The sequence below is a fragment of the Ambystoma mexicanum genome, chromosome 8 (genome assembly GCF_040938575.1).
Source record: "Ambystoma mexicanum isolate Mex_15411 chromosome 8, UKY_AmexF1_1, whole genome shotgun sequence".
NCBI lineage: Eukaryota > Metazoa > Chordata > Amphibia > Caudata > Ambystomatidae > Ambystoma > Ambystoma mexicanum.
Genome location: NC_090929.1, coordinates 1191727408 through 1191753565, shown reverse-complemented (window position 1 = coordinate 1191753565; position 26158 = coordinate 1191727408). Strand labels below are relative to the sequence as shown.

The 26158-nt window shown below is 48.6% G+C and overlaps 1 protein-coding gene across 2 annotated transcripts in view; it reads left to right on the top strand.

Moving 5' to 3' along the window:
- PTEN (phosphatase and tensin homolog) overlaps positions 1-26158 on the top strand; it is a 791199-nt gene that overhangs the window by 158929 nt on the left and 606112 nt on the right. For both annotated transcript variants that reach the window (XM_069611282.1, XM_069611283.1), the window contains exon 2: positions 25627-25711. In XM_069611282.1, coding sequence (XP_069467383.1) covers positions 25627-25711 — 85 coding nt within the window. The remainder of the gene's footprint in view (positions 1-25626; positions 25712-26158) is intronic.

The following is a 26158-nucleotide window of genomic DNA, read 5'->3' as shown; positions in this document are numbered from 1 at the left end:
GTCCTTCATGGAGAGGGTAAGAGGCTTCATCCCCCCCCCCCAATTTCCAACCCAACTCCCAGATGGGACTTGAATGTTGTCCTTACCAGATTGATGGGGATTCCTTTTGAGCCCATGCACTTGGCTAGCCTTAAGTCCCTCACCCATGAGACTGCCTTCCCAGTGGCCATTACCTTTATAAGGAGGGTTAATGAACTGCCGGCCCTTTCAGTCAAGAAACCCTTTTGTGACGATTCACAAAGACAAGGTAGTTTTGCGCACACACACGCTTTGCACATAAATTAATCTCGAAGTTCCATGTTTATCAGTCAATCGAACTTCCCACTTTCTTCCAAAACCCCACTAACATGGCAGAAAGAAGCTTCCACATACTGTATCTGAGGAGGGCAGTAATTTACTACCTTGAAAAATGGAAGACACTGAGAAAGACGAACCAATTCTTTGTCTCTGTGGCAGCTGGTAGAGAAGTCGACCCTGTCTCTAAATCGGCTATTTTCAAATGGATTGTAAATTGCATCACACTGTGTTACACTCTAGCCAAGAGAGATGTACCCTTTATGTCTAGAGCTCACACTTCTAGGGGCACAGGGTATACCATAGCATTCATTGCAAATGTTCTTCTAGATTCCATTTGCAAAGCAGCAACCTGGAGTTCCATTCACTCTTTCACCCAACACTACTACTTAGAGAGACACGTCTGATTCTCAGGTGGGACAAGCAGTGCTAAGACATCTCTTTGCTACTGTTCCTTCACACATCTCACCGCCATCTCCGGGTACTACTCGCTAGCCTATGCACAGCATATGATTCTAAACAGATTCACACGCATCAAAAGACATACATTACTCACTGTAATGGTATTTCTGATGATTGTATCTGCTTAGATTCACATGCGCCCACCCTTCCTCCCCTCTTGGAATAGAATGTTAAAGGTATTTATAGAGCGCACCTTCAGTAACAGAGTTGGTCCTCGGGCACTCTGGCGGATCTTTAAACGAGAAGAGGGGCGGGCAGGGTTAGTCGGGTGGAGCGGGGATTAGGTGAGTGGGAGAAGTGAAGTGCTGTTGGTAGCTTCTGTTCCGTATACACTATGTGCTGAGCTTCGGTGCGAGTATTGAACCGAGCCAGACCTTGTGTGCTGTTGGTGCTATTTGTGCTTGTTTGTTGTTGATGCAATGTGGTAAAGTGCGTGTGGTTTGCTGGGCGAGAGATGGTTGTGAATTTTCCGGAGGGTTAGTTATGCAGAGATTCGAAAGTTGGGTTAGTAGGGTCTCTATCCTGGTTCTAGTACATCTTGTTCCATTTAAATTGTATTCCTATGGGTGTGGTTGTTGCTGATTTCCTTTATTGGCCGTCTGACTGTTGTGTGTGATGGTGCGGTATGCTCCCAGCTGTATTCCAATGAGCTTTCTATATTGTGATTGGGAATGTCTATTTCTCTCCCTCTATTGTGACGTATGTCTGTTGGTTCAGGGCCAGCATGCTATTGATGAATAGTCCTAGTCCTTCCGTCTTTGTCTGCCTATGTATTCAGTCTTTAGTGTCCTCCTAGCATGGCTATCTGTCGTTCGGTATGTTGTGGAGTGTCTTCCTTAGATTCTATTTTTAGTTGATTGCTTGGTGGGAATCGGGATCTGTGTTTTCATTCCCCATTGTTTTAGTTGAGTGTGTGTCCCTGTGAGCGGTCTTCTAGTTACGAACTGAAGAGCCAGGATTTGAGAGGTTTTCTGAATAGTAGGTGGTTTCTTGTTACGTATGTTCTTTGGTAGGTTGTTCCAAGTTTTTGGCGCCTTGTGAGAGAAAGAAGATCAGAGTTTTCTTTTGTTGTAGGGTTTTGTCATGATCTCTGCTTCCAAAAGGTCAGGACTTACCCAACTCCCTTGGAAGCAGACCCATAACCCAGGTTCCGAGTGCCAACCAGTCCCAATTGGGACCTTTTGGACCCTGTCCTGGCGCCAGTGGCACCAGGCTCATAAATAAGCCCAGTCCCAGTCCCAGCGCTGGAAGCGCCGGGCTCATAATGCTTGGGTGGACTTACCTGCAGCAGACCATGCTGCTTACTTACCTGCCAGTTGAGCCTCTAATCCTCTTCTGTTTGGGACTACCTTTCCTGTTGGGTGGGGCTGGAGCCACTCCCTAGGTTCAGAACACTGGAACTCTTCTGTAAAGCAGGAACTCTTTTCTTACCTAGGCGTGGCTGTGGAAGGAGACACCTAAGCACCACAGGAGGCTATTTAAACCACACCCGATGGATGAATCTTGCTTTGTGTTATTCTGCATTCTCTGCAGCAGAACGCTCATCGTGTCTTCTGCTTCTGATCCTGGGCCTAAGGGAACAAAGGCTTACCATCCTGAATCCAGTCTTCAGCAACACCTATAAAGACAAGAAAGAACAGGTTAGCATTACGGTCTTCAGTGACAGCGCTTCTCTTACCTGGTCCATCGGCTGTCACCAACGCCTCGCGCTGCATTCCGGCATCTGAAAGACAAAAGCTTACCAACTCTTCGCACGCTCCGGAGGCCTTTGGCGCTGCATCCCGCATCTGAAGACAAAAGAAGGTGCGTTTAAAGACATTGGGTAACTTTATTACTCACGTGCCATTACTCCTTCCCACGCCGAACACAGTGGGTATTCCGGCACCCTTCAGCAGCTCCGAACTTGTACCTGCAAGATAAAAGGACAGTTAGTGCGCATCGTGAAGCAGGCAACAAGCGCTTACTTACGTTCTTCCAGGCGCTTCTATTCCTCACACGGGTTCCATCCTCAACTCACTTCAGCCCGTCATCCGCCATCGCCGGAACCCTGCAAAACAAGAGACATCATTACAAAAGACATTTAAAGACATTTGAAATACTCGGAACTTACCGTTCGTGCAGTAAACGACGGACAGCAGTCCTCTGAGGTCAAGAGGCCTGCACCCTTATCCAGTGAAGAAACTGGTTACGGCACCCTGCCCCGAGGCAGATGGAGAGCTCGGCGTTCACTTACCTAAGATGAGAGCGTTAACCTTTGGGGTTCTACAGGAGAAGAGAAGGGGAAGAAGAGAGAGACACCCAATAACCCCAGTTCATTAATCCCATATTTTCTATCTGCAGACATCTTACTCTTCGAGTCAGACATACAGTGCACAGAGGTCCAGCCCAAAGAGCCAATCGTGTGTTACACATCACCTTTGAAGATACGGTATTCGCCCAGTCAAGACCGGCGCCTCTGCGGGAATCAGGTGAGCGTTACAGGTTTCGGTTCCAGGCGGATCTTGTTGCTTGATCTGAGCGTTCTTGTTGGTTGATGTAGGCGTACTTTGTCTCTCAGGAACTCGGCGACTTGTTTGTGTATGCACATGGTTTTAAATTTTATTTGTTATTTTATTGGTAGCCAATGTGTTTTTTTTAGCGCAGGTGTGATGTGTACTCTTCGGGGTAGTTTGAGAAGCAATTTGGCTGCTGCATTTTGTATACGTTGTAGTTTTTTTAGGAGTCGTTCAGGCATACCCAAGTATAGGCTATTGGCGTAATCTACTCTGGACATGACGAGGACGAAGATGGTGATTGTTTAGTTGGCGAATGACCGGAACGGTAGGATTCTTTTTGCTGCTCGCAGGAGAAAGAAGCATTTCTTGAGTAGAGCGTTTACCTGTGGCTCCAGAGTGAGATTGTTGTCTATCAGTACACCCAGGTTTTTTACAATCAGCAATGGTGCTGGGGTTGTACAGAGTTCCCTTGGCCAAGGAATGTAGTGGTTGTCTCCTCCCGCTTTTTGTGACAATCATTATTTCTGTTTTGCTTGTGTTGATTTTGAGGTGGTTCGAGTTCATCCAGTTGAATACATCACGAAGGCAGTTCTCTAGTGTTGTTTTTTTCTTGGGTGTCTTTGTATTTTTTTTTGCTTTTTTTGTATAATTTTTATTGGTTTTGCATTTAAACATGACAGTCAACAATTCAACTCCCCCTTTTCCCCCATTAACCCCCCCCTCCCCCCTCCCCACACTGCCCCTGGATGCTGGGGATCGTTCATGAATTCAATGTCTTGCTTAGATTACAAAATGTTCAGGATACGGCTCTTGTGTGTGCTCCATTGAAGCATATAGTCGCTCTGCAAATGTCAGGATACTGCCCCAATTAGACTGGATGCCTTCTGGGGTACCTTGAAGTTTGCATGTCATCCATTCCAATGAAATATAATTCTATACTTTCTGGAGCCATTGCAATGGTCTTTCTGCCTCCAGTGTTGGCCTATTGTTAGCCAGGCTGCTATGATTAGCATAATTATTCCTTTCTGTTGCTTTCTATTATGTTTTTTTGTGCTGGGTTCCACATACCCACCAACCAGATCCTCTCTTCGAGGGCTTCTGTTCCATGTACCATTTTCCCCACATGTTCTTTGACTTAATTCCAGAAGGTAGCTATGGCCGGACAGCCTCACCAGATGTCTCCAGTCACCCAGTTGTCTGCGGCCTCGCCAGCAGTTCTCTTTGGTGGCAGGATAGATTGCATGGAGTCTTTCTGGGTTATAGTGCCATTGGAGGAGAATTTTTTTGCCACATCTCTCTGTTGTATAGAGCATGCACGTACCTCTTTCCACTGGTCTCACAGTATCGATTCTCCAAGTGTCCTCTCCCACTTCATGTAGTTCCACTGCATCTCCACTCCCTGCTCATTCAGGAGATTGTACAGGTTTGATATTAGTTTGCAGGATCCGGTGTCCTTTCTCAGGAACGTTTCGAACCTTGTTAGTTGTCTCGTGGCGGCCTCCCTGGTTGCCTGAGTTGAGAGCCAATGTGTTGGTTGAATGTATGGGTAGTCGTCTGATGATTTTAATCCCTTTAATACCATCTCCTGAATACATTACCTGAACGTTCTGATTGTTGACCCCTTGAATATATCTCGAATCTTTGTACAAGCCGCTTGCTTCCAGCTGGTGAATGCGTTGGAGACCATCCCCGGCCGGAAGTCTGGATTTCGGAATGTCAGAGTGAGCGGTGATGAGTATGTTAGGTTGCCTCTCTTGACTGCCACTTCCCATGCGGCCAGGCTTGCTCCTATGATTTTGCTGATTTTGGCATGGGGTGCCTGTATCTTTTGTCTCCCCAGAGTAGGTTTGACCATTGGGTCCTGGCCACCAACTCCTCTTGTTTCGCCCATATGTGGTGAGGGGGCTGCGCCATCCATTCTCTTAATACTCGTAGTTGCGCTGCTTCATAATATTTCCTAAAGTGGGGCAGTGCCATTCCGCCCTCTTTATTGTGCGCTGTCAGTATTGTCATAGCTATTCTTGGTTTCTTATGTTGCCATATAAAGGCGGTTATCATCCTATTCAATAACCTGAAGAATATTTTCAGTAGCTTTATCGGTAGTGCCTGGAAGTAGTATAGGAGTTTTGGTAGTATGGTCATTTTGACCGCCGTCATCCTTCCCCGCCATGGTATGTTAAGGGGCTTCCATTTCTCCATTTTCTTTCTCAACTGTGCTAGTAGGTTTGGGAAGTTCGCCGCGTACAGTTGTTACTGATGGTGCTAGCTGAATTCCTAGATATGTAACGCTTTCTAGGGCACTTTTCATGCTGTTTTCGCGGGACAGTTCTCTAAGAGCACTCTGGTCCATAGTCATGTTTAGGATCTCAGATTTGTGTTTGTTTATTTTAAGACCGGAGATGGCCTCGAATGTGTCCAACTCCTGTTGTAGCGCTGGTAGAGATTGGGCTGATTCAATAGGGCCACAAGCATGTCGTCCGCGAAGGCTGTTGTTTTATGTAAAATCTGGATACCCCTGATCTGTTGTATCCATATTTCGAGGGGATTGGGTCCTCCGACGTATTCCATATCTATGACAGTAATCACCACAGCTGTGCTGCTTCGGAAACTTTTTCGGCGTCTGCGTCCTGCGTCGATGACGTCGATGCGCCGCCGTCGAGGACCTCCTCCGACGTCCGACGTCATCCGATGTGATAAGTAGGACGCACGACGCCAGTAGCCTCAGTTCCGTTTTTTCCGCGAACGTGTTGCTTCGTGTTTCTCGGTTCTAGCCTCGACTCTTTGGAGTTCTGTTCTTTCTGGTTCTTCGAGCCTGTTCGTTTGTGAATATTCCTTCGCAGCGATGTCTTCCACTTCGTCTTCAACCCCGCGTCCGGGCTTCAAGAAGTGCGGGGTGTGTGGGTCCAAGATGTCGGTGACTGACTCGCACGACGCCTGCCTCTGGTGCCTCGGGGAGGCCCACGACACGGATGACTGTGTCGACTGCCTGTCGCTCACTTCCAAGGCCTTACGCGAACGTAAGAAGAAATTGTCGGTAGGTCGGGTGTCCAAGCCCCGGAAGTCGAAGTCGGCGGGGCTTTCGACGGATGATTCGAGGGGTGACTCTCCGCGTCATCGTCGGAGGTCTCGTCGGTCTTCTTCTAGGAGTCGGTCTCGCCTCTCCTCTGCCTCTTCGAGGCGTTCTCGGAAGCGCCGTCACCGGTCGCCTTCCAGGTCCTCTTCCGAGGACTCTGCCCGGCACGTCGGTTATCCCACCAGCCGTGCGACGCCGGAGGAATGGGCTTCCTTCGGGAAGAAAATGTTGGTCGATTCTTGAGTCGCAGGGTACTCAACCGTCCGCGCCCCCGAGTGGGGTCGGCCGTGTGAGGTCGAGAGACGCCGCTCGCAAGAGTGGTCGGCACGAGTCACGGGAGAGGTCCCGTTCGGACAAGGAGGCTCGTTCTCGCCGTACCCGTTCCAGGTCCCGGTCCTCGACGCGATCGAGACCGTGTGCACCTGTGATGTCTTCGAGGAAGACATCGACGTCTGAGGCGTCGAGGGCGTCGACAGGCTTTCTCGAGGCTCCGGCTCCGAGGAAGTCGTCGAAGCCGTCGACGTTCAGGTCGTCGAGGGACACGCTCGGGGCTCCGGCTTCGAGGGCTGTGTCGACGCCGCCGATATTGGAGGCGCTGCATCTGACGTCGACGCCGATTTCCTCGACGCCGATCCTCTCGGCGCCGTTGCCGGTTTTCTCGACGGCGGCGCCGATTCGCTCGACGCCGTCGACGCCTTTCGTGTCGGAGGTGCCCCGTGTCTCGGGTGTACCCCCTAGGAAGGCTCTGGCTAAGAGCAGGCACTCTCAGGTGCCTTTCCACCACTTGGATTATATTTCGGAGGCGGATGAGGATTCGGTTGGCCTGGTTCCTGGTCAGGTGCCGGATGACATTGTCTCGGGCCATAGTCAATTTGACGAATTGAGGCAGTCGCTGCATGATGCTAGTGGTCTGGACACCTCTCCGGAGGTGGAATTTGGTCGGCCTGAGCCTGGCTCCCATGCCGATTCCTCATACCGGCGCCTTATGGCTAGGGTGTCTGAGTATCTGGGATGGTCTGCTCCCCCAGGGGAGTTTGTGCAGGATGATCTGACGGACATCCTTGATGTTGGTCCCCCATCTGACCCGGTTCTGCCATTCCATATGGCTTTACAGCGTAGGGTGGCGGCGGCTTGGACTGCTCCGGAGAGTCTCCCGGCAGTGGGCAGATCCTTGTCGCGGAAATACCGTCCAGCCAGTGGCGACCCCTGCTACTTGACCAGGCACCCCACTCCGGAAAGTTTGGTGGTGCAGGCGGCCACGGCCCCGGCAAAGCAGGCGTCGTACCCTACCATCCCTCCTGATAGGGACGACAAACGTTTTGATGGCTGGGCGAAGAAGGTGTTTTCTTCTGGTGGTATGGCGCTTCAGGCGGCCAACTCCATTTGTGCCTTGTCACGTTTCACGCACACTCTGTGGAACTGTGTTGCGTTAGCGGCTGAACATATTCCCGAAGGGGACGAACGGGATGGTTTCCTTGCTTTGGTCCAGGATGGTAAGGATGCCATGTGTGAGTCCGTTCAGTCGGGTTTGGACTTAGCTGAATGCGTCAGTAGGTCCATGGCGGCGAGCACCGTGATACGCAGGTTTGCGTGGTTGCGGAAGTCGGGGTTTGCTCCTGATGTGCAGTCCCGGCTCCTCAACATGCCCTTTGATGGTGAACATCTTTTTGGCAGCAAGGCTGACGAGAGCCTTGAGAGGTTGCAGACCTCAAAAGCTGCAGCGAAGTCGTTGGGCGCTGCAGTTCGCCAACCTCCGCCTTTTCGTCCTAGGGGACAGCAGTGGAGGGGTGGCTCCTTTCGCTATTACTCGTCCTTTGGTAGAGCGAGAGGAGCTGGCAGTCAAAGGGGCCAACGCAGGGGTACCAGAGGTGGACGACAGGGTACCCGTGGTGCCAAGGCCGCTCGGGCAGTTGCCTCTTTGCCCTCTGGTAACGCCGCAGCCGCTCCTACTCAGTCATGAGGCCTTGTCCCATGGTTCGCCGGTTGGGGGAAGGCTGGCGCAGCATCTTGTAGAGTGGCGTGCCATTACTTCGGATGTGTGGGTTCTGGAGATCATAACCCACGGCTACTGTCTTCCCTTTCGGCACAGGCCTCGCGACAATCCACCGGGGAACCTCTCTTTGAAGTGTCCGGATCCGCTCCTTGCGCAGGAAATTCAAGCCCTGCTGGAGAAAGGCGCCATAGAACTGGTGCCTGTAGCGGAGAGGAACAAGGGATGGTATTCCCCTTATTTTTTGATTTCCAAGAAAGACGGGGGATTGAGACCCATCATGGACTTGCGCGGTTTGAACAAACTCCTCAGGAAGGACAAGTTCAAGATGGTTACTCTCTCTCAAGTCCTCCAGGCCCTTCAGCTTCAGGACTGGTTGGTGTCACTCGACCTCAAGGATGCTTACTTCCATGTGCCGATCCATCCCAAGCACAAGAAGTACCTGAGGTTCGCGGTTGGCGACTCGCACTTTCAGTTTCGGGTCCTGCCGTTCGGTTTGACCTCCGCCCCGAGGGTTTTCACCAAGCTCATGGTGGTGGTGGCAGCGCATCTCAGGCAAGGGGGGATTCACGTCTACCCCTACCTGGACGATTGGTTGATCAGGGGGAGCTCTCCCGAGCAGGTCCTGGATCATCTGTCCGTCGCCTGCCACTCCCTTCACAGGCTGGGCTTCTCCCTCAATTTAAAGAAGTCCCATTTGACGCCAACGCAGAGGCTCCAGTACATCGGAGCAGTGCTCGACACTTCCCTGGGGCAGTGTTTTCCTCCCCAGGTGAGGGCTCTTCACATTCAGCAGATGGTGCGCAAGTTTCAGCATGCCCAGACGCTCCCAGCGTTCGAGTTCTTGAGGTTGCTCGGCCTCATGGCGTCCTGCATTCTTCTGGTGCCAGAGGCTCGCCTGCGAATGAGATCTTTGCAGTGGGCACTCAAGATGCAATGGTCGCAGTCCTCCGGCAGGATGTCGGACCCGATTCAGGTGCCGCCCTCGGTCGCCCGGGACCTTCTGTGGTGGGCCGTCGAAGGCAACTTGATGAAGGGGGCTCCGTTTTGGCTTCCCTGGCCGGAGGTGACGATCGTGTCGGATGCATCCCTCACGGGATGGGGAGCTCATGCCAACGGGCTGACAGTCAGCGGTCGTTGGTCTCCGTCGGAGTCCAGACTCCATATCAATCTGTTGGAGCTGAGGGCCGTCAGGCTAGCCCTGAGGGCTTTTCTGCCGACTGTGCGAGGGAAGAATGTCCTGATCCTGACGGACAACACAGTGGCCATGCACTACCTCAACAAAAAGGGGGGGGCAGGGTCACTTCCTCTGTGCAGGGAGGCGATGCAGCTCGAGTTCTGGGCCATCCAGCAGGAAGTTTCGATCTCGGCAGTTCATCTGGCCGGAGTCGAGAACGTGACGGCGGACGCTCTGAGCAGGCAGTGCACGATCTCTCACGAGTGGGAGTTGGCTCAGGAGATTCTCCTGGAGATCTTCGCCCTTTGGGGGACCCCTCAAGTGGATCTCTTTGCCTCCAGTGTCAACCGGAAGTGCGAAAGGTTTTGCTCGCGGGAATTTCCTCCAAAAGGAGCCTTAGGAGACGCGTTCGTGGTGGAGTGGTCGTTCCCGCTGCTGTACGCGTTTCCTCCGGTCCCCGTCATCCCGCAAGTGCTGCGGAGGTTACGGAAGTTCGGTTCCCGGATGATCCTCATTGCTCCGGCGTGGGCTCGGAGGACGTGGTACCCGGACCTTCTCGACTTGTCCATTTGCCCTCCACGTCGTCTTCCCTACCGAGACGATCTGCTCTCACGGGAGGGGGGTCAGGTTCTCCATCCAGAGGTCGGATCCCTCAACCTTCACGCTTGGCTTCTGAAAGGTTGAGGTATAAGGATTGGGACCTCCCTGAAGACGTGATGGAGGTGTTGCTTTCGGCCCGAAGGCCCGCAACTAAGTCTCTGTACCGTTGCCGTTGGCGTAAGTTCTGCGACTGGTGCAGAGTTCAGAATGTGGATCCTTTTGCATGTGACATCCCCATGGTTCTGTCCTTTTTGCTTTCTTTGGCCCACAGGGGCTTGCAAGTGGGTACCGTTAAGGGTTACCTGGCGGCGCTGTCCATCTTTAAGCGCTCATCTGAAGAATGTTCTTACTTTAAAATCCCTTTAATTTCACAGTTTCTGAAAGGGCTCACTAATGTGTTCCCTCCGTCGCCTTTCCTGGTGCCCGGTTGGGATTTGAACCTTGTTCTTAGGTTTCTTATGGGTGCTCCGTTTGAGCCGTTACATTCTTGCCCTTTGAGGCTGTTGACTTTGAAAACTGTGTTTTTAGTTGCGGTTACTTCCGCTCGCAGAGTGAGTGAGTTACAGGCACTTTCTGTTAAGCCACCCTTCACTGTATTTCACAAGGACAGGGTTGTCCTTCGAGTTCGTCCTTCTTTTCTTCCGAAGGTAGTGACGGAATTTCATTTGGCCCAGAAGATTGTTCTTCCGGCATTCTATCCTCCTCCGCATCCTGGTAAGGAAGAGGAGAGGCTCCATAGGCTTGATCCTAGGAGAGCTTTGAGCTTTTATGTTTCTCGCATGTCCCGGGTCAGAGTGGACGATCAACTCTTTATTGGTTACGCTGGTAAGCGCTTGGGGCAAGCTGTGACGAAACAGACTTTGTCCCGCTGGATTATTTTGGCCATCTCGGAGTGTTACCGCTTGGCGGGCAAGGACCCTCCGGCTGGCTTGCGGGCCCATTCTACCAGGGGCTTGGCTGCATCTACTGCCCTGCAGAGGGGTGTTCCTATTCGCAACATCTGTGATGCTGCCACCTGGGCTTCAGTGCATACATTTGTGCGGCATTATTCCCTCGATTCCATCAGAGGGCAGGATCTGGCCTTTGGCAAGGCGGTCCTTTGCTCTGCTATTTGATTGGCTATTCTAAATTTTGTTTCTAAATTCTTTCCCTCCTCCTTGATTTGGTACTGCTTTGGGAGTCTGTCATAGATATGGAATACGTCGGAGGACCCAATCCCCTCGAAGAACAAGTTACTTTCTTACCTGGTAACGTTCTTTCGATGGGATGGTCCGACGACGTATTCCATATCGCTCCCGCCCTGCCTTCCCCGCTGCAGAATTTCTGTTGCGTTTGCAGCTTACGTTCCGCAAGGCTTTGTGTCGGACTGGCAGTTGACTATTGTCACACGTTCTGGGGGAAAAAACTACAACTGAGGCTACTGGCGTCGTGCGTCCTACTTATCACATCGGATGACGTCGGACGTCGGAGGAGGTCCTCGACGGCGGCGCATCGACGTCATCGACGCAGGACGCAGACGCCGAAAAAGTTTCCGAAGCAGCACAGCTGTGGTGATTACTGTCATAGATATGGAATACGTCGTCGGACCATCCCATCGAAAGAACGTTACCAGGTAAGAAAGTAACTTGTTCTTTTGTTAGATGTTCCAGGAATAGAGCATAGAGAAGAGGCGACAGCGGGCAGCCCTGTTTTGTAACTCTGAGTGCCACGCTGGCAACAGAAGACCATTTGATATCCGCAACGAGGGTGTCTTATAGCTGACTGTGACCATTTGCATGTAGGATTGTCCGAAGCCCATGCGTTCCATTGTTGAGAAGAGCTGCGTCCATTCGACTGTCAAACGTTTTTTCTACGTCATGCGCCAGTAAGATTGCCTGGGTGTTCTTGCGTTCTGCCTGCTCTATCAGGTGGCATACTCTTCTGTGTTGTCTGCTGTTGTCTCCCCGGGGATGAATCCCAGAGCCACCAATGTTAAGTGTGTGGAGAGGCTGTCCGCCAGTATCTTGGTGTAGCGTTTGGCATCCAGGTTGGTAAGGGCAATTGAACGGTATGACCCAGGTAGTGTCGGGTCCTTGCCCAGTTTGGGAAATATCACCATCTTCGCCTCGTTTATTGAGGGTGTTATGTTGCCTTGTGTTTTGAAGCTATTGTATAGTTTGGTCTGTCTGTAGACACGTGAATCTTGGAATTTCTCATAGAACACCTCAGTAAAACCGTCTGGGCCCGGGGCTGTATTCTTTGGTAGTGTTTTGATTGCCTGGATTATCTCCTCCGGCCGGATATCCCTCTCCAGGGATTGCTTTCTGTCTTCTGAAATCTGGGGTAATGTGATATTGTTGAGGTACGTCTTCAGGGCATTTTCCCTTGGGTTCTCCGACCGGTATAGGTTCTGGTAGTAAGCCCTCATTACCTTCCCCATTTCTTCGTCCGTTGTTTTGGTGTCCGCTTGTGAGTCTTTCAGCTTTAGTATTGTCATTTTTCTTCCTTTCTCACAGAGTTGTTGTGCTAGTAGTTTGTCTGCCTTGTTGGCGTGTATATAGTAGCTCTGTCTGGTTTTCAGGACTGTTAGTTCTGCTTTTCTTGTCTGGAGTAGCCCTAGTTGGCCTTGGATGTGTTTCATAGCCCTTTTCTTTTCTCTGGTGGGATTGCTCACAAGTTCTTTACTTGCTTCGGCTAGTTGCGCTTCTAGGTCTTATTCACACCGTGCCAGCTGCCTGTCTCGCTTTGCCTTTAAGTACAGCCTTTAATGCGTCCAATACCATCCCCTGGGGTGGCGGGGGGGGGGGGTGGTTCCTGTGCCATTCTCTGCGAAGTCGGTGTGTACCTTTTCCTGCATCGTTTCCACTGTTGTGGGACCGTGCAGGATGTCCGATGGGAATCTCCAGGACCATACTCGTCCCCTCGGGCTTTGTATGTTTAAAGAGGCCATTATTGGGGCATGGTCTGAGAACGAAATGGGGCCAATGTCCATGTCTGACACTTTCCCGACTAGGCCCGTTGACGCCCACATATAGTCTATTCTCGATTGCGTATTGTATACGTGGGACTAGTGCATATAGCCTTGCCTTTCTTCATTCTTTGCTCGCCAGAGGTCATGGAGGGACACTGTTTCGAATGCTTTTTTGAACATTTTCGATGGAGCGTTTACTGTTCGTGTTTTGGCGCTCCTTTCCAGTTTGGGGTCCCATGCTATGTTCATGTCTCCCCACCCGCCCCCCCAGAATGATGTCTCCTGTTGCGAATTCCTCCAGCGCCGCTAGAGTGCCTTTCCGGAATCCCTCCTGTCTCGTATTGGGAGCATATATTGATGCCAGGGTTACTTGTCTTCCTTCCAGTATCACGTTCATGAAGAGGTATCGTCCCTCCTTGTCCGCTCGGTAGTTCTTTACGTGTGGATTCAGTCTGTCTTGTATGGCTATGAGGGCGCCTGCCTTCTTCCCCTCTGCGTTGGACTGGAATACTTGTGAGGTCCCTCTTATCTTCTTTAGGGTTTTATCGCTCCTTTTTGTGTTTCTTGATACATAATGATGTCAGCTCTTGTTCTCCATGCTTGCCTTTCCAGTTTCGCTCTTTTTGTCAGTGTGTTCATTCCCCTGACGTTCTGTTAGAGGATCTTTATCTGGTTCATGTTCTTCTTATCCATGGTTGGTCCGTTTCCTTGTTCCTTTGTGTCGCGTTCCTGTGCTCCTTCCTGTTTCATATCTTCGGTTCCCCACCTCCCACCTCTGTGTTGTCTGCTAGAATTTCTGTGAAGAGTTGTTACCGTTCCCAGTAGACCTCTGTCCTCGATGGATTCAGGTGGGTTCTTAATCCTTATGTTAGATCTTCTTGGCCTGTTCTCCAAGTCTTCACATTGGAGTTCTAGGTTGGTGTATGCTCAGGCTAGCTGTTCCAGTGCTTCGTCTGATTTTTGTGTATCCTCTTCGACCTTTCTTTCTAGTATATCTGTTCTTTCCTTGAGCTTCGCAATGTGCAGTTTGACTTCCTGGAGGGACTGTTTCATGTCCTCCCGTAGTGTCAGTGTCTTAAATTGTTCTTGAACAGATATCAGTAGTTGGGACTGTAATTCTTTGAAACAATTCTGCATGCCTGTTTTACTCAATGCCCGCTTTCATGGCGTGCTTTAGGGCGGGGGGGGGGGGGGGTATGTGGGCCTGATGTTGACCCCTCCGTTGTAGTGTTATCTATGTCTTGTGTGCCCCAGAGCTGTCTTAGATTCTGGTTTTGTTTCCCCTGGGAGTGTGGGGGGGGGCACTGTGCTGGGGTTTTTCCCCTCGACCTGGATATCAATGCTTGCAATGCAGACTGCCTTTGGGCTTCTTTTGTCACTGGGGCGATCTGATCTTTGTGCCGTGGTTTGCGTCCTGTGTGGTGGAGAAAGTGTGTAGTCCTCTTGGTATTCTAGCGCCCCCTTATCTCCGTTTTAGTCTAGGGAATCCGGACCGGGTGGGATCCTTCCCAGTGGTCCCACACTCCTGGTGCTCTACCCCCTGTATCCTGGGCCCTGTGGGTTCTTTGGTTTAGAGTTGCGGCCACTCTTATGATTGCCCTAGTGGCTTGTCGAGCGTGATCCTGCTTGACCAGTTCATGGGTGCTCAACTCAATTGTCTTCAGCTGTGGGTTACCTGGTCCCCCTGGTGTGATGGCTCGCAAGTTGGTGGTGCCTGGGTTTTGTTATCGTGGGAGTTTGTTTGTGGAGCGTCGTGCAGTAGGTCTCTCAGTACTCGCCACCCTTCCTTCTGTTGATATGGGGATTGCCCCTCGGTCTCTCCGTGGCCACCTCCTTTGCTGGTCCGATGAGGTCTTTTCTGGGCTCCTTCTGCTGGTGGTTGGGCTTTCTCCGGGATCTGCACCGCGATGTGTTGGCGGAGGTGGATGTCCACCCTGCTTTTCTTCCTTCTGCTGGGCCGGGGTGAGTGTGGGTCCCGCTTGCGTGGGGTGTGCCGTTCAGGGCTTCTATGCCATGTCCTGTTCCCAGCATCTGTTTCTTTGTGGTAGCTCCCGTCTGTGCCCTCTCTAGTCCGCTCTGGGGTGCATGTAGATTCGTTTATCACTGCCCTGGGGCCTGCATCATCTGGGGTGCTCTGTGGGGCTCTTCCCTTAAGCTGAGGCGCCCAGTGTGCTCTGTGCCGAGTATGGGGGTTCCAGGGTGTACTGCAATTCTGCCGTCTGGGTGCTGGACTGCCTGTACCTCTGCTGATGCTCTCCTGAGAGTAGGCATTGTTCTTGGCATTCGGAGGCTCTCCAGGCTGTCGCACTGATGGCCGCCAAGGACCCCGCTCGGCCGTGTCCGGGGCTCCTCTTCAGTGTCCTATCCCCAGTCGTTTCATTATGGCGGCTCCTGTCTGCGCCCTCTGTTTCGCTCGGGAGTGCAGGTGAGTCTGTTATCGCGGCCTTGAGGCCTGCGTCATCCGGGGTGCTCTATGGGGCTCCTCATTGGCTGGGGCGCCCAGTGTTCCCAGAGCAGAGTATAGGGGTTCCGCGCTGCACTGCGACTCCTCCGCCGGGGTGCTGGTCTGTTTTCGCCTCCGCTGGTTCTCCCCTGCGACTGGGCCCTTTTCTTGATGATCGAAGGCTCGGCAAGTTGTCACGCTGTTGGCCGCCGAGGACCCGCTCGGGCTGTGGCTGTGTCTTTTCCCACTGCTGGGTAGCTGGCAGCTCCTCTGTGGTGCGACGGTCCACTCCCCCACTACTTCATACTGTTTTTCTGGTCTTCACGCTTATTATGTGGATTTAAACTCGCCCAAACTGTTATTTTGTACTGCTTTATTATGATTTGATTAGTAGAGATAGGTAGATGTTGAATAATAGCGGGGAGAAGGGTGATCCTTGTGGTACTCCCCATGTGGGATCTCTTGGGTTGGATTTGAAAGGTTTCATCCATATGGTTTCCATTTCTGTTTGTTAGGAAAGATTTGATATACAGTAGGGCCATGTCTGTTATTCCCAGCCCTTCTAGTCTTGTTATGATGTTGTGATTAACTGTGTCAAATGCTGCAGATAGGTCTAGAAATATCAAGGCAGTACTGTTGTCTGAGTCTGCGTTTGTTTTTAGATCGTCCCATATTGAGAGGAGAGCTGATTCCGTTCCTCTCATTGGTCTGAAACCAACTTGTGCCTGGTCTAGTAGGCAATTCTTTTCTATGAATTCTTGGGTTGTTTTATATATGTAAGTTTCGAGCAGTTTGGCTTTGTAAGGGATGTTAGCTGGGTCTTCGGTTCCCGCTGTGTCTTTGAGTAGTGGCCTGATGTACGCTGATTTGAAGGAATGTGGCACTTTCCCTGTCGAGATTGAAAAGTAGAGGATATTCCTGTTCTATTCCATGGGAGTTCCTTGTTTAAGAATTGAATTATATATGTCCAGGGGGCATGGGTTCTCGGGAGAGCCTGAGTTGTTGCTTTGATTTACCAGTTTGACGAAAGTCTCCACTGATATTTCAGGGAAGCTTCGAAGTTTGTTCGGATGTTCCTCGTGGGTATAGGTGGGGTCCATAGTATGATCGAGTGGGCTGCTTTCTATGGTTTGTTGGGTGGTGGTGGTTTTGTTTTTGAAGTGGTCTGCTAGGTCATTGCATAGTTTCATCGAAGGAATTGGCGTATTATTGCAGGCAGGTGGATTTCTATTTCATTTATGATTTTGAAGAGTTCTTCTTTTTGGGTGTTTGGTGCTTTATAGATTTGGTTGTCGTAGTATTTCCTCTTTGCTTTTTGTATTTCCTTTTTGTATGAGCGTTTGTGTTGCAGGGATTTCAGTTATTTTGCAGTGTAATTTTTGATTCTCCAATCTAGTTCTAGTTTTCGGTTTTTCCTGGATAGTGGGGTGAACCATTTTGCCATCACTCTTTTTCACAAAGGAGTGAAAGGTTTTTCTTTGGCAGTGTTGTTGATTGTTGTTACAATCCAGGTGGGAAGTAGGGCTACTTTTTTGTCCAGGTCGGCTTATTCCATAACTGTCGGGTGCGGTCTGCTGAGCTTCAGAAGTTCAGTGAGGTTGGAGTTTTTGATGGTTCTCCAGTTTCTTTTCATGGTGGTCGATGGGATGTCTTGTTTCTTGTTTATTGGAGTGGTCATTGTGATTACGAAGGGAATGATGAGGTGGTCGCTCCAGAGTATTTGAATTGGGGGTGCCGTGGTAATGAGTTCTTTGTTGGCGAAGATTGCATCAAGTGTATGCCCTGCCGAGTGGGTTACTCCTTTGGTTGGTTAGAGATTTTTTTTGTGGTTGTGATTTCATTGAACCAGATGTTGAAATCTCAGAGGACGATCAGGTGATTATGATTGATGGCTAGGATGGTGATTGCTTTCTTGAAGGGATCTACGAAGGTTGCATTGTAGGTTGGTGGTCTGTATATCTGTATGAATTTCAGGTTTGTTTTGGGGTTTTCTGATAGGCGTAGGATTATGGATTCACATTTATCAATGTTTAGTGGGTCTTCCAGTTTGATATCCAGGTGTTCCTTGTGGATGATTGCCAGTCCCCCTAGCCCTCTCTTTCGTTTTTTCTGTTTGCTTGGACGCATTTCAAGTTTTCAGGCAGGCAGTTGAGGGTGATCTTGTAGTTGTTGTCTAGCCATGTTTGTTACAAATAGGATGTCGATACCTCAGTCATAGAGGAGATTGTATATTTTGGTGGCATGTTTGGACATTGACCTTGCATTGATTAAATTGTAGTGGATCATTTTGGTGTGGTTCTGCTTATTAGTTCCTTGTTTGGTTCGCAATTATTCGGTCGCGGTGCTTCTGTATTGACGTTGATTGGATGAAGATGATAGCGAAGGCTGCATCTTCATTGAAGCGGTCTGCTAGATTGATAGCTTGGCTGCACAATAGTGGTGCTCCCCTGCTCATGCCGATTGGTTGAAGATCATCGAAGGCTTCCATTGAATCGGTCTGTTAGGTTAATGGTTTAGTTGTTGGTTACTAGTACTTCATCTTGTCTTGTGTGTAGTGGGTGTTGGTCGTGTCCATCTGTTCTTGTGATGTATGGGGTGAGAAGGTTGGAGTCTTCCCATACTCTTCTTGGGTGATCCCGTGTTTTTTCTGGCTGTTGATTCTTTGTTTGTCTCGAGATCTCGGCGTCGATGGGGTATCCAGGTTTTGGGGTTGTGGCGAGATATATATAAGGATTTTTCTCTTTCGAAGTTTGTTCTGATATTGGTTTTTGGTGGGGCGTTTCCTGCATTTGAGAATGTTTTTACTGGAGTCAGTTGGATTTATGTATCCATGTCCCTTGTGACATGATCTTGTTCTCTTTGTGCCCATTCCTGCCCTGGGGCATTTTGGTTCTTGGTGCAGGGATAACCGGTCAAGTGGTCGACTGTAATGTCTTGTGCTAGGGCAGTACTGGTGTTTCCTCTAATGGTGGTAAGCTTGGGTGCTTTCGGGTGCTGTCTGTTTTTCCGTTGGTGTGGTGGGTTAGGTGTGTATCATACAGGTTCACTTTCTGGGAGAGTTGCAGGGTACTGGGCGTTCAGTTGTTGGGTGGTCTAGGACTCAGTTCAGGTAGCTATCGATGTTGTTCTCTGAGGTAATGCTGGCGGGTTCTTGCAATATTATCACAGTGTGGTTCCCTCTAGATGTGGGTGAAGTTAGTCTAAACAGAATTGTTAGTATGTGAGGTAGTCTAGCAATTCCAGTATAGTCATAGTGTAGGCTGGCTAGAAATTACTATGCTATCACAATGTAGGATATCGGTTATACTATCATAGCATAGGGCAGGCCAGCGATCACAGTTTGGACACCTCTCAATGTGGATCAATTTAGTCTTAAATTCGCTCGGGTGCAACGACTGGGCAGAGCTAGATTTATCTGGATTTGAGGGTCCTGTAATAGTGATAACATAGTGGGAGAGAGGCCTACGCCTAACAATGTAAGTTGAGTACAAGACTCAACACAGCTAAATTTGAGAATCTGAATCATGGAATGGGGTGGGCTGTTAGGGAAGTCATTGGGGAATAATTTAAAACTGAGTGCTATAGGATTTTAAGCGCAAAATGCACCTCTTACAGTAGCCAAAGAACTAAAGCCTGTGCTTTCACAGGTGCATTTTAAGACTAACGGTGAACAACACATTAATCATCTAGAGTATCATTTAACTGTTGACCCTAGGAAGGCCTGGAAGTGGCCTTTGTGTATGCAATTGGAACAGCGGGTGGCTAGGCTGCCACTATCCTACCCAAGGGAAGTGGCCTCTGTGGGAGTTTGGCTTAAAGAACTCCATTAGTACTTCAGTGGCTACTATACTGGTACATTGGGCTACTAATGCGGTAAAACTAGCTATACCCCTAGTTAATCCAAAACTGACTTACAGCTGACACCTGCGTGCTACACAACACTTATTGTAGGGTGAAAAAGACATAACACAAAAATGTGTTGCTTCCAAAGCATCCCTGACCTAGGAGCCATATGGCCCACCATAGTACCGCCCATAAAGGGTTCCTGTGGCAGGGGGACTTCAGTAGAAGTACCTCTGACCACAAAACTAAAGTCAAATAACTTGGAAAAAGCAAAAGGTTTAGAGGTCCCATAAAATGAAAGAACCACCCCAATTACCTCTGCCTCAACACCAAAGAGTCACCAAAATGACCAAGTGTATGAGATGTACAGTTGCGATTGACCAGGGTTACCCTGACGGATCCCCTGGCTGCCTGCTCCAAATGGTCCCTTGTTAAATCTGTGGATTGAAGTGACTGTTACGCTCACCTGGTATCCACAGGGACGCCACCCAGCCGGGTTACTCGCTGGTATGCGTCTCAGCTTTGCCCTGATGTGGTCTGCAGGGAAGGTTCTGCCTGAAAATACAGGAGGACTGTGTTCAAGACTGACCGACTGGGGTAAGTATCCTCCCTCCACCCCCGTATGATTTCAGTCCCTCTGGCGCCCTCTCCTCACCTTGTGGTAGAATTAGGTGTGCTCTCAGTCCTGCCTTCTTTGCAGTGGTACGTTGTCTTTCATGGGCGAGTGCGGTCCAGTTACTTCACTGACGCCGGCCCGTTTGTTATTGTTCAGGTAGGTCTTATTGCTGCTGTTTAGTTTTGTTGCTATCCTGCATGCCATTCTTTGTTTAAAATGTCTTTTTTCTCCCTTAAGTATGCGGAGCTTCAGCGCGGCGAACTGGCTTGGTTGAGCCCCGCTGGTAAATGATGGCGCATTAAGAGCACTATGATGCGGTAAGCAAGCGCTATGCGCAGCGCTGCAAAGTCTTGCCTTTGCTAACCTGTGTTTTCCTTCCTTGTAGGTTGCGGTGTTCTTCAGCGCGAGTGGAATGTCCGGAGTGGTGCCAGCCAGGTAAGCCTTTTGAGCAGTTCGTAATTTGTAAATGTCTCTACAGCTTTCTTTAATGTTGCCTCTATCTTCCTCTTTTAGGTCGTTCTGTCCGGAAGACGTGCAGATTCGAGGAAGCGGTTTTCAGTAGCTGCGAGTGTTTAAAGATGAAGACTGCAGGTAAAATGCTGCTGCTAATGATGATCCTTTTGTCTCCTTGCAGGTTCTGCTTCTCCGAGGTTCGAGGGAATAGCTGGACATGGTGAGCGTCACGTTGCAAGCTGCAAAGTAACACGAAGCATGTTCTGCAGTCAGGGTGTGGTTTATATAGCCCAGGTAAAGTCGTACCAGGGAAAGTAGTTCCAGGCCTGCCACACCAAAACACTAGACCGCAGAGCTTGGTTCTTATGGAACCAAGCTATGTGGATGCCTTCATGTTGGCTGACAATACAATAAAGTAGTTCCCAAGCACATTGTTGCTCATGGTGTATGAGCCTGCTGCCATAGGCGCCAGGACTGGCCCCATGAGGGCTTTTGAAGAGGATGCCAGGCTCTAGAGGCCCGAGTCCTGACTCCACCTGGCCAATGGGTTTGCCAGAGGGGTTTTGGACGAGGGTCGTGACAGTGACAGATGTTTCAAAGCCTGTCCAGGGACGACTGGATGCTATGGAAGCTCATTGACAGAGAATGTCCTCCCGTATTGAACATGCACATGATCTGATCAAGGTCCAGAGCGACTGGCCTTATAGGCCGGAGGAAAGCAATGGCATCATTTAGAGAGTGGGGTTGGGAAGGCAGGGACTGCATACGCTTTAAAGAGACCTGCCACTTATCCCAAACTGCCAGAAGCTGCTCACCCAGAGGCCACATCTGCTTTAGGGAGACACAAAGCAGTACATTAAAGGAAGGTGCCCAACCTCTTATACTCTTTGAGGATGTGATGGTGTGTGCACCACACTTGCTTAGTGAGGAAGTGAGCTGGCGGAGCGTCGGAGGCGGCTGTAACACTCAACGTTGCAGTGCAGTTTCTCGTACCAGTCAGTAGGTCCTCTCCTCTAATCTGCCAGGCCTCTTGGTCCTGTCATCGCTGGATGGAAAATCAGCTCTGCTGATGGCGGAAGTTGCAGCACTTCATCGGCGAGCAGCTTTCCAGGCATTGGGATGCCTTCTATCATGTTAGTGATGCTTTCAAGCATTTTGTCTGTTTTTCACCTGGCTTATGGTTGAAGGGTGGAAAGCCAGTTTGTTCAGGTATTCATTGCAGCATACAACTGTGTGTGCTTCTTTTTAAATAACGGCTCTTGCCTCTTCATATAAAATGTCTGTAATGCCACAACTTGCCTCACATAAGCCTGTGAACTCTGGGATTAAAGCTTTAGATTTTTAAGGCTGTGGCAATGTCACCAGTACCCAGCAAAGATTCTTTCCTAAGTATTGGCATCAAGCTTGCACAGGGGGCAGAGACTCTGCGCTAAGTTAACGGAGTTGCCTTCTGACACTAATAGTGTCTCCGATAGTGCCACAGCTTTGTTTCCTGGGGCCATCATTGCCGAAACGCACCCAGAGCTGCCTTCTGATATTGGTAGTTTCTCTGATAGTGCCACTAATTTGCTCTCTGGGGCCTTCAATGCAGAAAAATACTCAGAAAGCTGCTGTGTTTTTATGACGTCTCCTTCTACTGGAACACACCTCCCAGGTAGAGACAGATCTAAAATCAACTTTGACCACACTTCACGCTCTGGCTTGAGCCCTGAGTAAAATAGCTTTGCCCGATTCCCAGAGCTTTTTCAGGCCAAAATTACCACAGAGTTTAACAAGTGTACCAATCCTTGTGATTTTAGGGCATGTCTGGAATTTGTGGAGAAATCTGTTAAGAGACTTCATTTGTTTAAAATGGAAACCTTTTGCCAAACTGATCCCCAAACACCTTCCGGGATCCATTTCAGTTATCGATAAAGTGGAGAGTTTTTGTCAAACTGTTTTATCTGTTGCGAATTTTGATAATCATGGACTAATCACACTGGGTATGTCCGCATAACACCGCCAGTGAAGAATGCCTCTACCCCGATAGCCACTATAAGAAATGAGTCCTTACAGACCAATATTGTATCTCCTGCCACCGCCAAAAAAGCAGAGACGTGTCTGGCTGGTATGACTGGGTCTGTGGATATCACTCCCAAACCAGCTAATTTACGGAGTCTGCGTTTAAGAAAGTCCTATATGACAATGCCTAAGGATGGCCCAATCAGAGACCTGGTCACGGACTGTAGGAATTTTATAATCACGGATGTTGAAGAGCCTTATGAGAGAGAACAAAGGGAAGCACTACGAAATAAAGTACTGGCATGGCTTTGTCTAAGAACGGGTTTGGGTGTAGTCAGAAGTTCTGTTCTGAAGTTTCTACATAGAGTAAAAATTGATGGCTGGTGTACCACGAAGAACAGGGACTGTGTCTTGGTGGGGTGTGGAGCCAGTAAACCTCCCTGGGTTTCTGAGTATTTGTAAATATATGCCAATGGGCTCTTCATATCTAAGACTTGTAGTCTAACACTTAACCACAACCAAATACCTTCTGCTTACGGGGACCCTTCAGATGTTATCTGGTTGCTCTTATGTATTTCTGTTTATTTCTTCAGTTTATGATGTTTGTAAGTCTTGTTTTGTGTAGCGCCCTGAGGCCTATGGGAGTATAGCGCTTTACAAGAATTCAATAAATAAAATAAATAATAAAATAAATGAATAAAAATAAGTTCCCACGCTACTAGACAAAGGCTTCAATTGCGAGAATGAGGATTTGGAAGGTGATTGGCAAAATCTGAAATGCCGAAAAACAATGGATGGGTCAGTTGCCAGGGCTCTCCGAAAGAATGGCTTTAGATAAGTTCAATCCTCTTAATGGGTCCCTTCCGTATAAGTGGTGGATTAGTTGAGTTTTCAGATTGCAAATCACAGCGATCAAAAATCAGAGTGAAGTGCGGTAGGCCCCTTTATGAAGAGCTGGTTATCTTATCCCCTCGCCTAGACCCTTGAAACCTGATCTTTATATCTACAGTTCAGAAAGACACCCATGAAAGTTGATCGGTACTGGAGTGCTTGTCAGGACAAGTTATTAGATCTGGCAGGCCATTGTGGAAGATCTTGGTGAGCCAGTGAACCCAAAAATGTTGGCAGGCTGGGCCCAGTTTGTCATTCCTACAATGCCAATTCACCATCTTTTGTATGGTGGGGGGGCTGTCGCTTTCTGGTGAAGATTAATTCAAAGTTGGGCTAGCCGGTTCAGAAGCAGGCACCAAGATAAATGTCTAGCTATTTGGTGATCCCTTTTCTGCAAACTTAGTAACTTAGTAAACCACATTGGACAAAACTCGCATAATTTTGCTGTTTGCTTCCTATGTTTTTGAGAGGCTCTGGTGGAGGTGGAGCCAGTTGTATGGTTACTTCTGAAATAACTCGAATATGCTCTGAGCAGAGGACGAGATGGTTGATTAGATGCTTGTTCTCAAGATTCTTTCTCAACGGCAACCTGTTGCCAGAGCTTACGGTAGAGGAATGCCAGACCGCCAGCCGTTTCTGGCTGTTGAGCGATCCTTTAGTACATTCACAGCTATTTCTTCTTTTTTTTTTTAACAAGGGGTCAAGGTACAAATCTGTACACGTCTCTGTTTATATCAGAGGATGCCTAGCGATGCTCGTCCCATGTAATTTTCCCTACAAGAAAGAGAACTGGTGGGGCACAGTGAGGTGGTGGACCTTGCTGGCAGAAAACGCCATTGTTCATTTAGTACTGCACCCCATGGGATTCTTGAGCACGCTGTTCTAAGCTCACAGGACAAGGAAAGTGAGACCAGTCATAAGGTTGCAGGCATTTAATCAGCTGCTTGGTGTACTGCCAGCTCAAAATATAAGGTATTAACTTTGTACAAGATTGAAAAAAACTACTTGCTCGCCCACCTAGATATGAAAGACGCCTGCCTGATGGTTCAAATATTCTGCCAGCACAAGAGGTTCCTTCGTTTCTTATGAAATGCTCAAGTTTTTGAAATTGCGATGGGCCATTTGTCTTGTCTTCTGTCCTGTGATACTTCCGAAAGCTGATGAGGCCATTGGCTACTATCCACTGGGCTCAGGGAGTTGGTTGATAATTTATCTAACCTACACATTATGTTTTAGGAGGCAGAGCTGTAGCGTTCTCACATGGAAGTGAGTCTAAGGTCTGGGATTTCTTGACAGCTGGCAGAAACCTGTGGGCATGCCCATGTACTCCTTGGATTTCCTGGGGCTCTGAGTGAACTCTGAGACTGCACCTTGCATTTACAGAGCAAAAAGGTTCAGGCTAACAAAGGCTGAGTGGCACGGTCATTGCAAACTTCAACATATCACTGTGAAGAAATCGTGAGACTTTTAGGCCTATTAGCATTTTCTGTCTAACTAATGCAGAGTCTAAAACGATGGAGCGACTGGAGATTTGTACTATTTGTTTTATTAGATTCAGAAGTGGTTACTGCTCTTCTCTGAACCTGGTTTAATCAGTCAGCAGATCTGTCTGTAGAAATTGCTGGGATGATTTCATTGGGCCCTGGGATATTGTTATCCAGAAGGGCTGGTTCTTTATCTGCTGCCTAAACAATCTTGCCTTTGGTCATGATTGATTCCCGAAGGCTGCCGTATAACCAACCTTTTACTGTATATTTAAATGCTGGTAATTACACATAATTCTGCATTCCCAATGTTCATTCATCAGGGGTCTAGAAGCATTTTGCTCGCATGCCATCCTGATGGACTGCCACCTGCAAGAAGTAATGCAGAATGGAGAGCAATAGGATGTTGAGAATGGCAATGTTGTTAGTGCTCAGTCCTCTTCATGCTATGCACAACTATTGTCAAAACACCTTCACTATACTGAATATGCTGCCGTATCACTAGCTTCTTGAAAAAAACAAGGTTAATGGGTTTCTGCATAATTTGTTGATAAAAGCATTTTTGTTCCTTAATAAACCTGGTGTTCTGGAGACTTCTTTTCTGCACACCTGTATCACAGTCAACATCTGTCCATTTTAGAGCTGTGACAGAGGAACAGTCTGCTTCTGTTTCTCAGTTGTATACAGCAATTTACATGCAATCTAAAAATACTTTTTGATTATGTTTTATCTTTTAATTTTTCCGAGACTGTTTGAAATCTTGTACCTGTACTGAAATTGTGTTTCATTTACATTTAAATAAAAGTTTAGAAGTTTTCAAAAAGGTCCAGCTAGTTCCTTAATTACTTATTCAGATATTTATCCAAACATTATTGCCATGGGATTTCCTGCAGACCGGCTTGAAGGCGTGTACAGAAACAACATTGACGATGTTGTAAGGTAAGATATTGCTTACCTTGATTTAAAAAAAAAAAAGTACAAAATATTTGTTTGAATTATGTTCATTGGGATTGTATTGGTCGACTAATATTTGGGTGCTTTTCAGCTCCTGCTTTATAGTTTGATGCATGTTGGCTTTATAAAAATTACAAACCTGAGTTACTTTTTGAAAAGAGTACTGGTGCAATACAAATATCCCAATGTGCAACATTTATTTAATGCTACTAGTAATCCTGCATAAAACGGCAAGCATATCAGAATTGTGTGCAATGTTTTAATGCATGCAGTACATAACATATACTCTGCATTGAATTGGAAGTATTTTAAGAACCATGCAGTTCCACTCATTTGGCCTTGTCCTGTCAGCCCAAGTCTTTACACCCTAAGGTCACCTTTTGTAATCTTTGCCAACTTATTAAAACAATGGTAGTTAATTGGTCAGAGGAT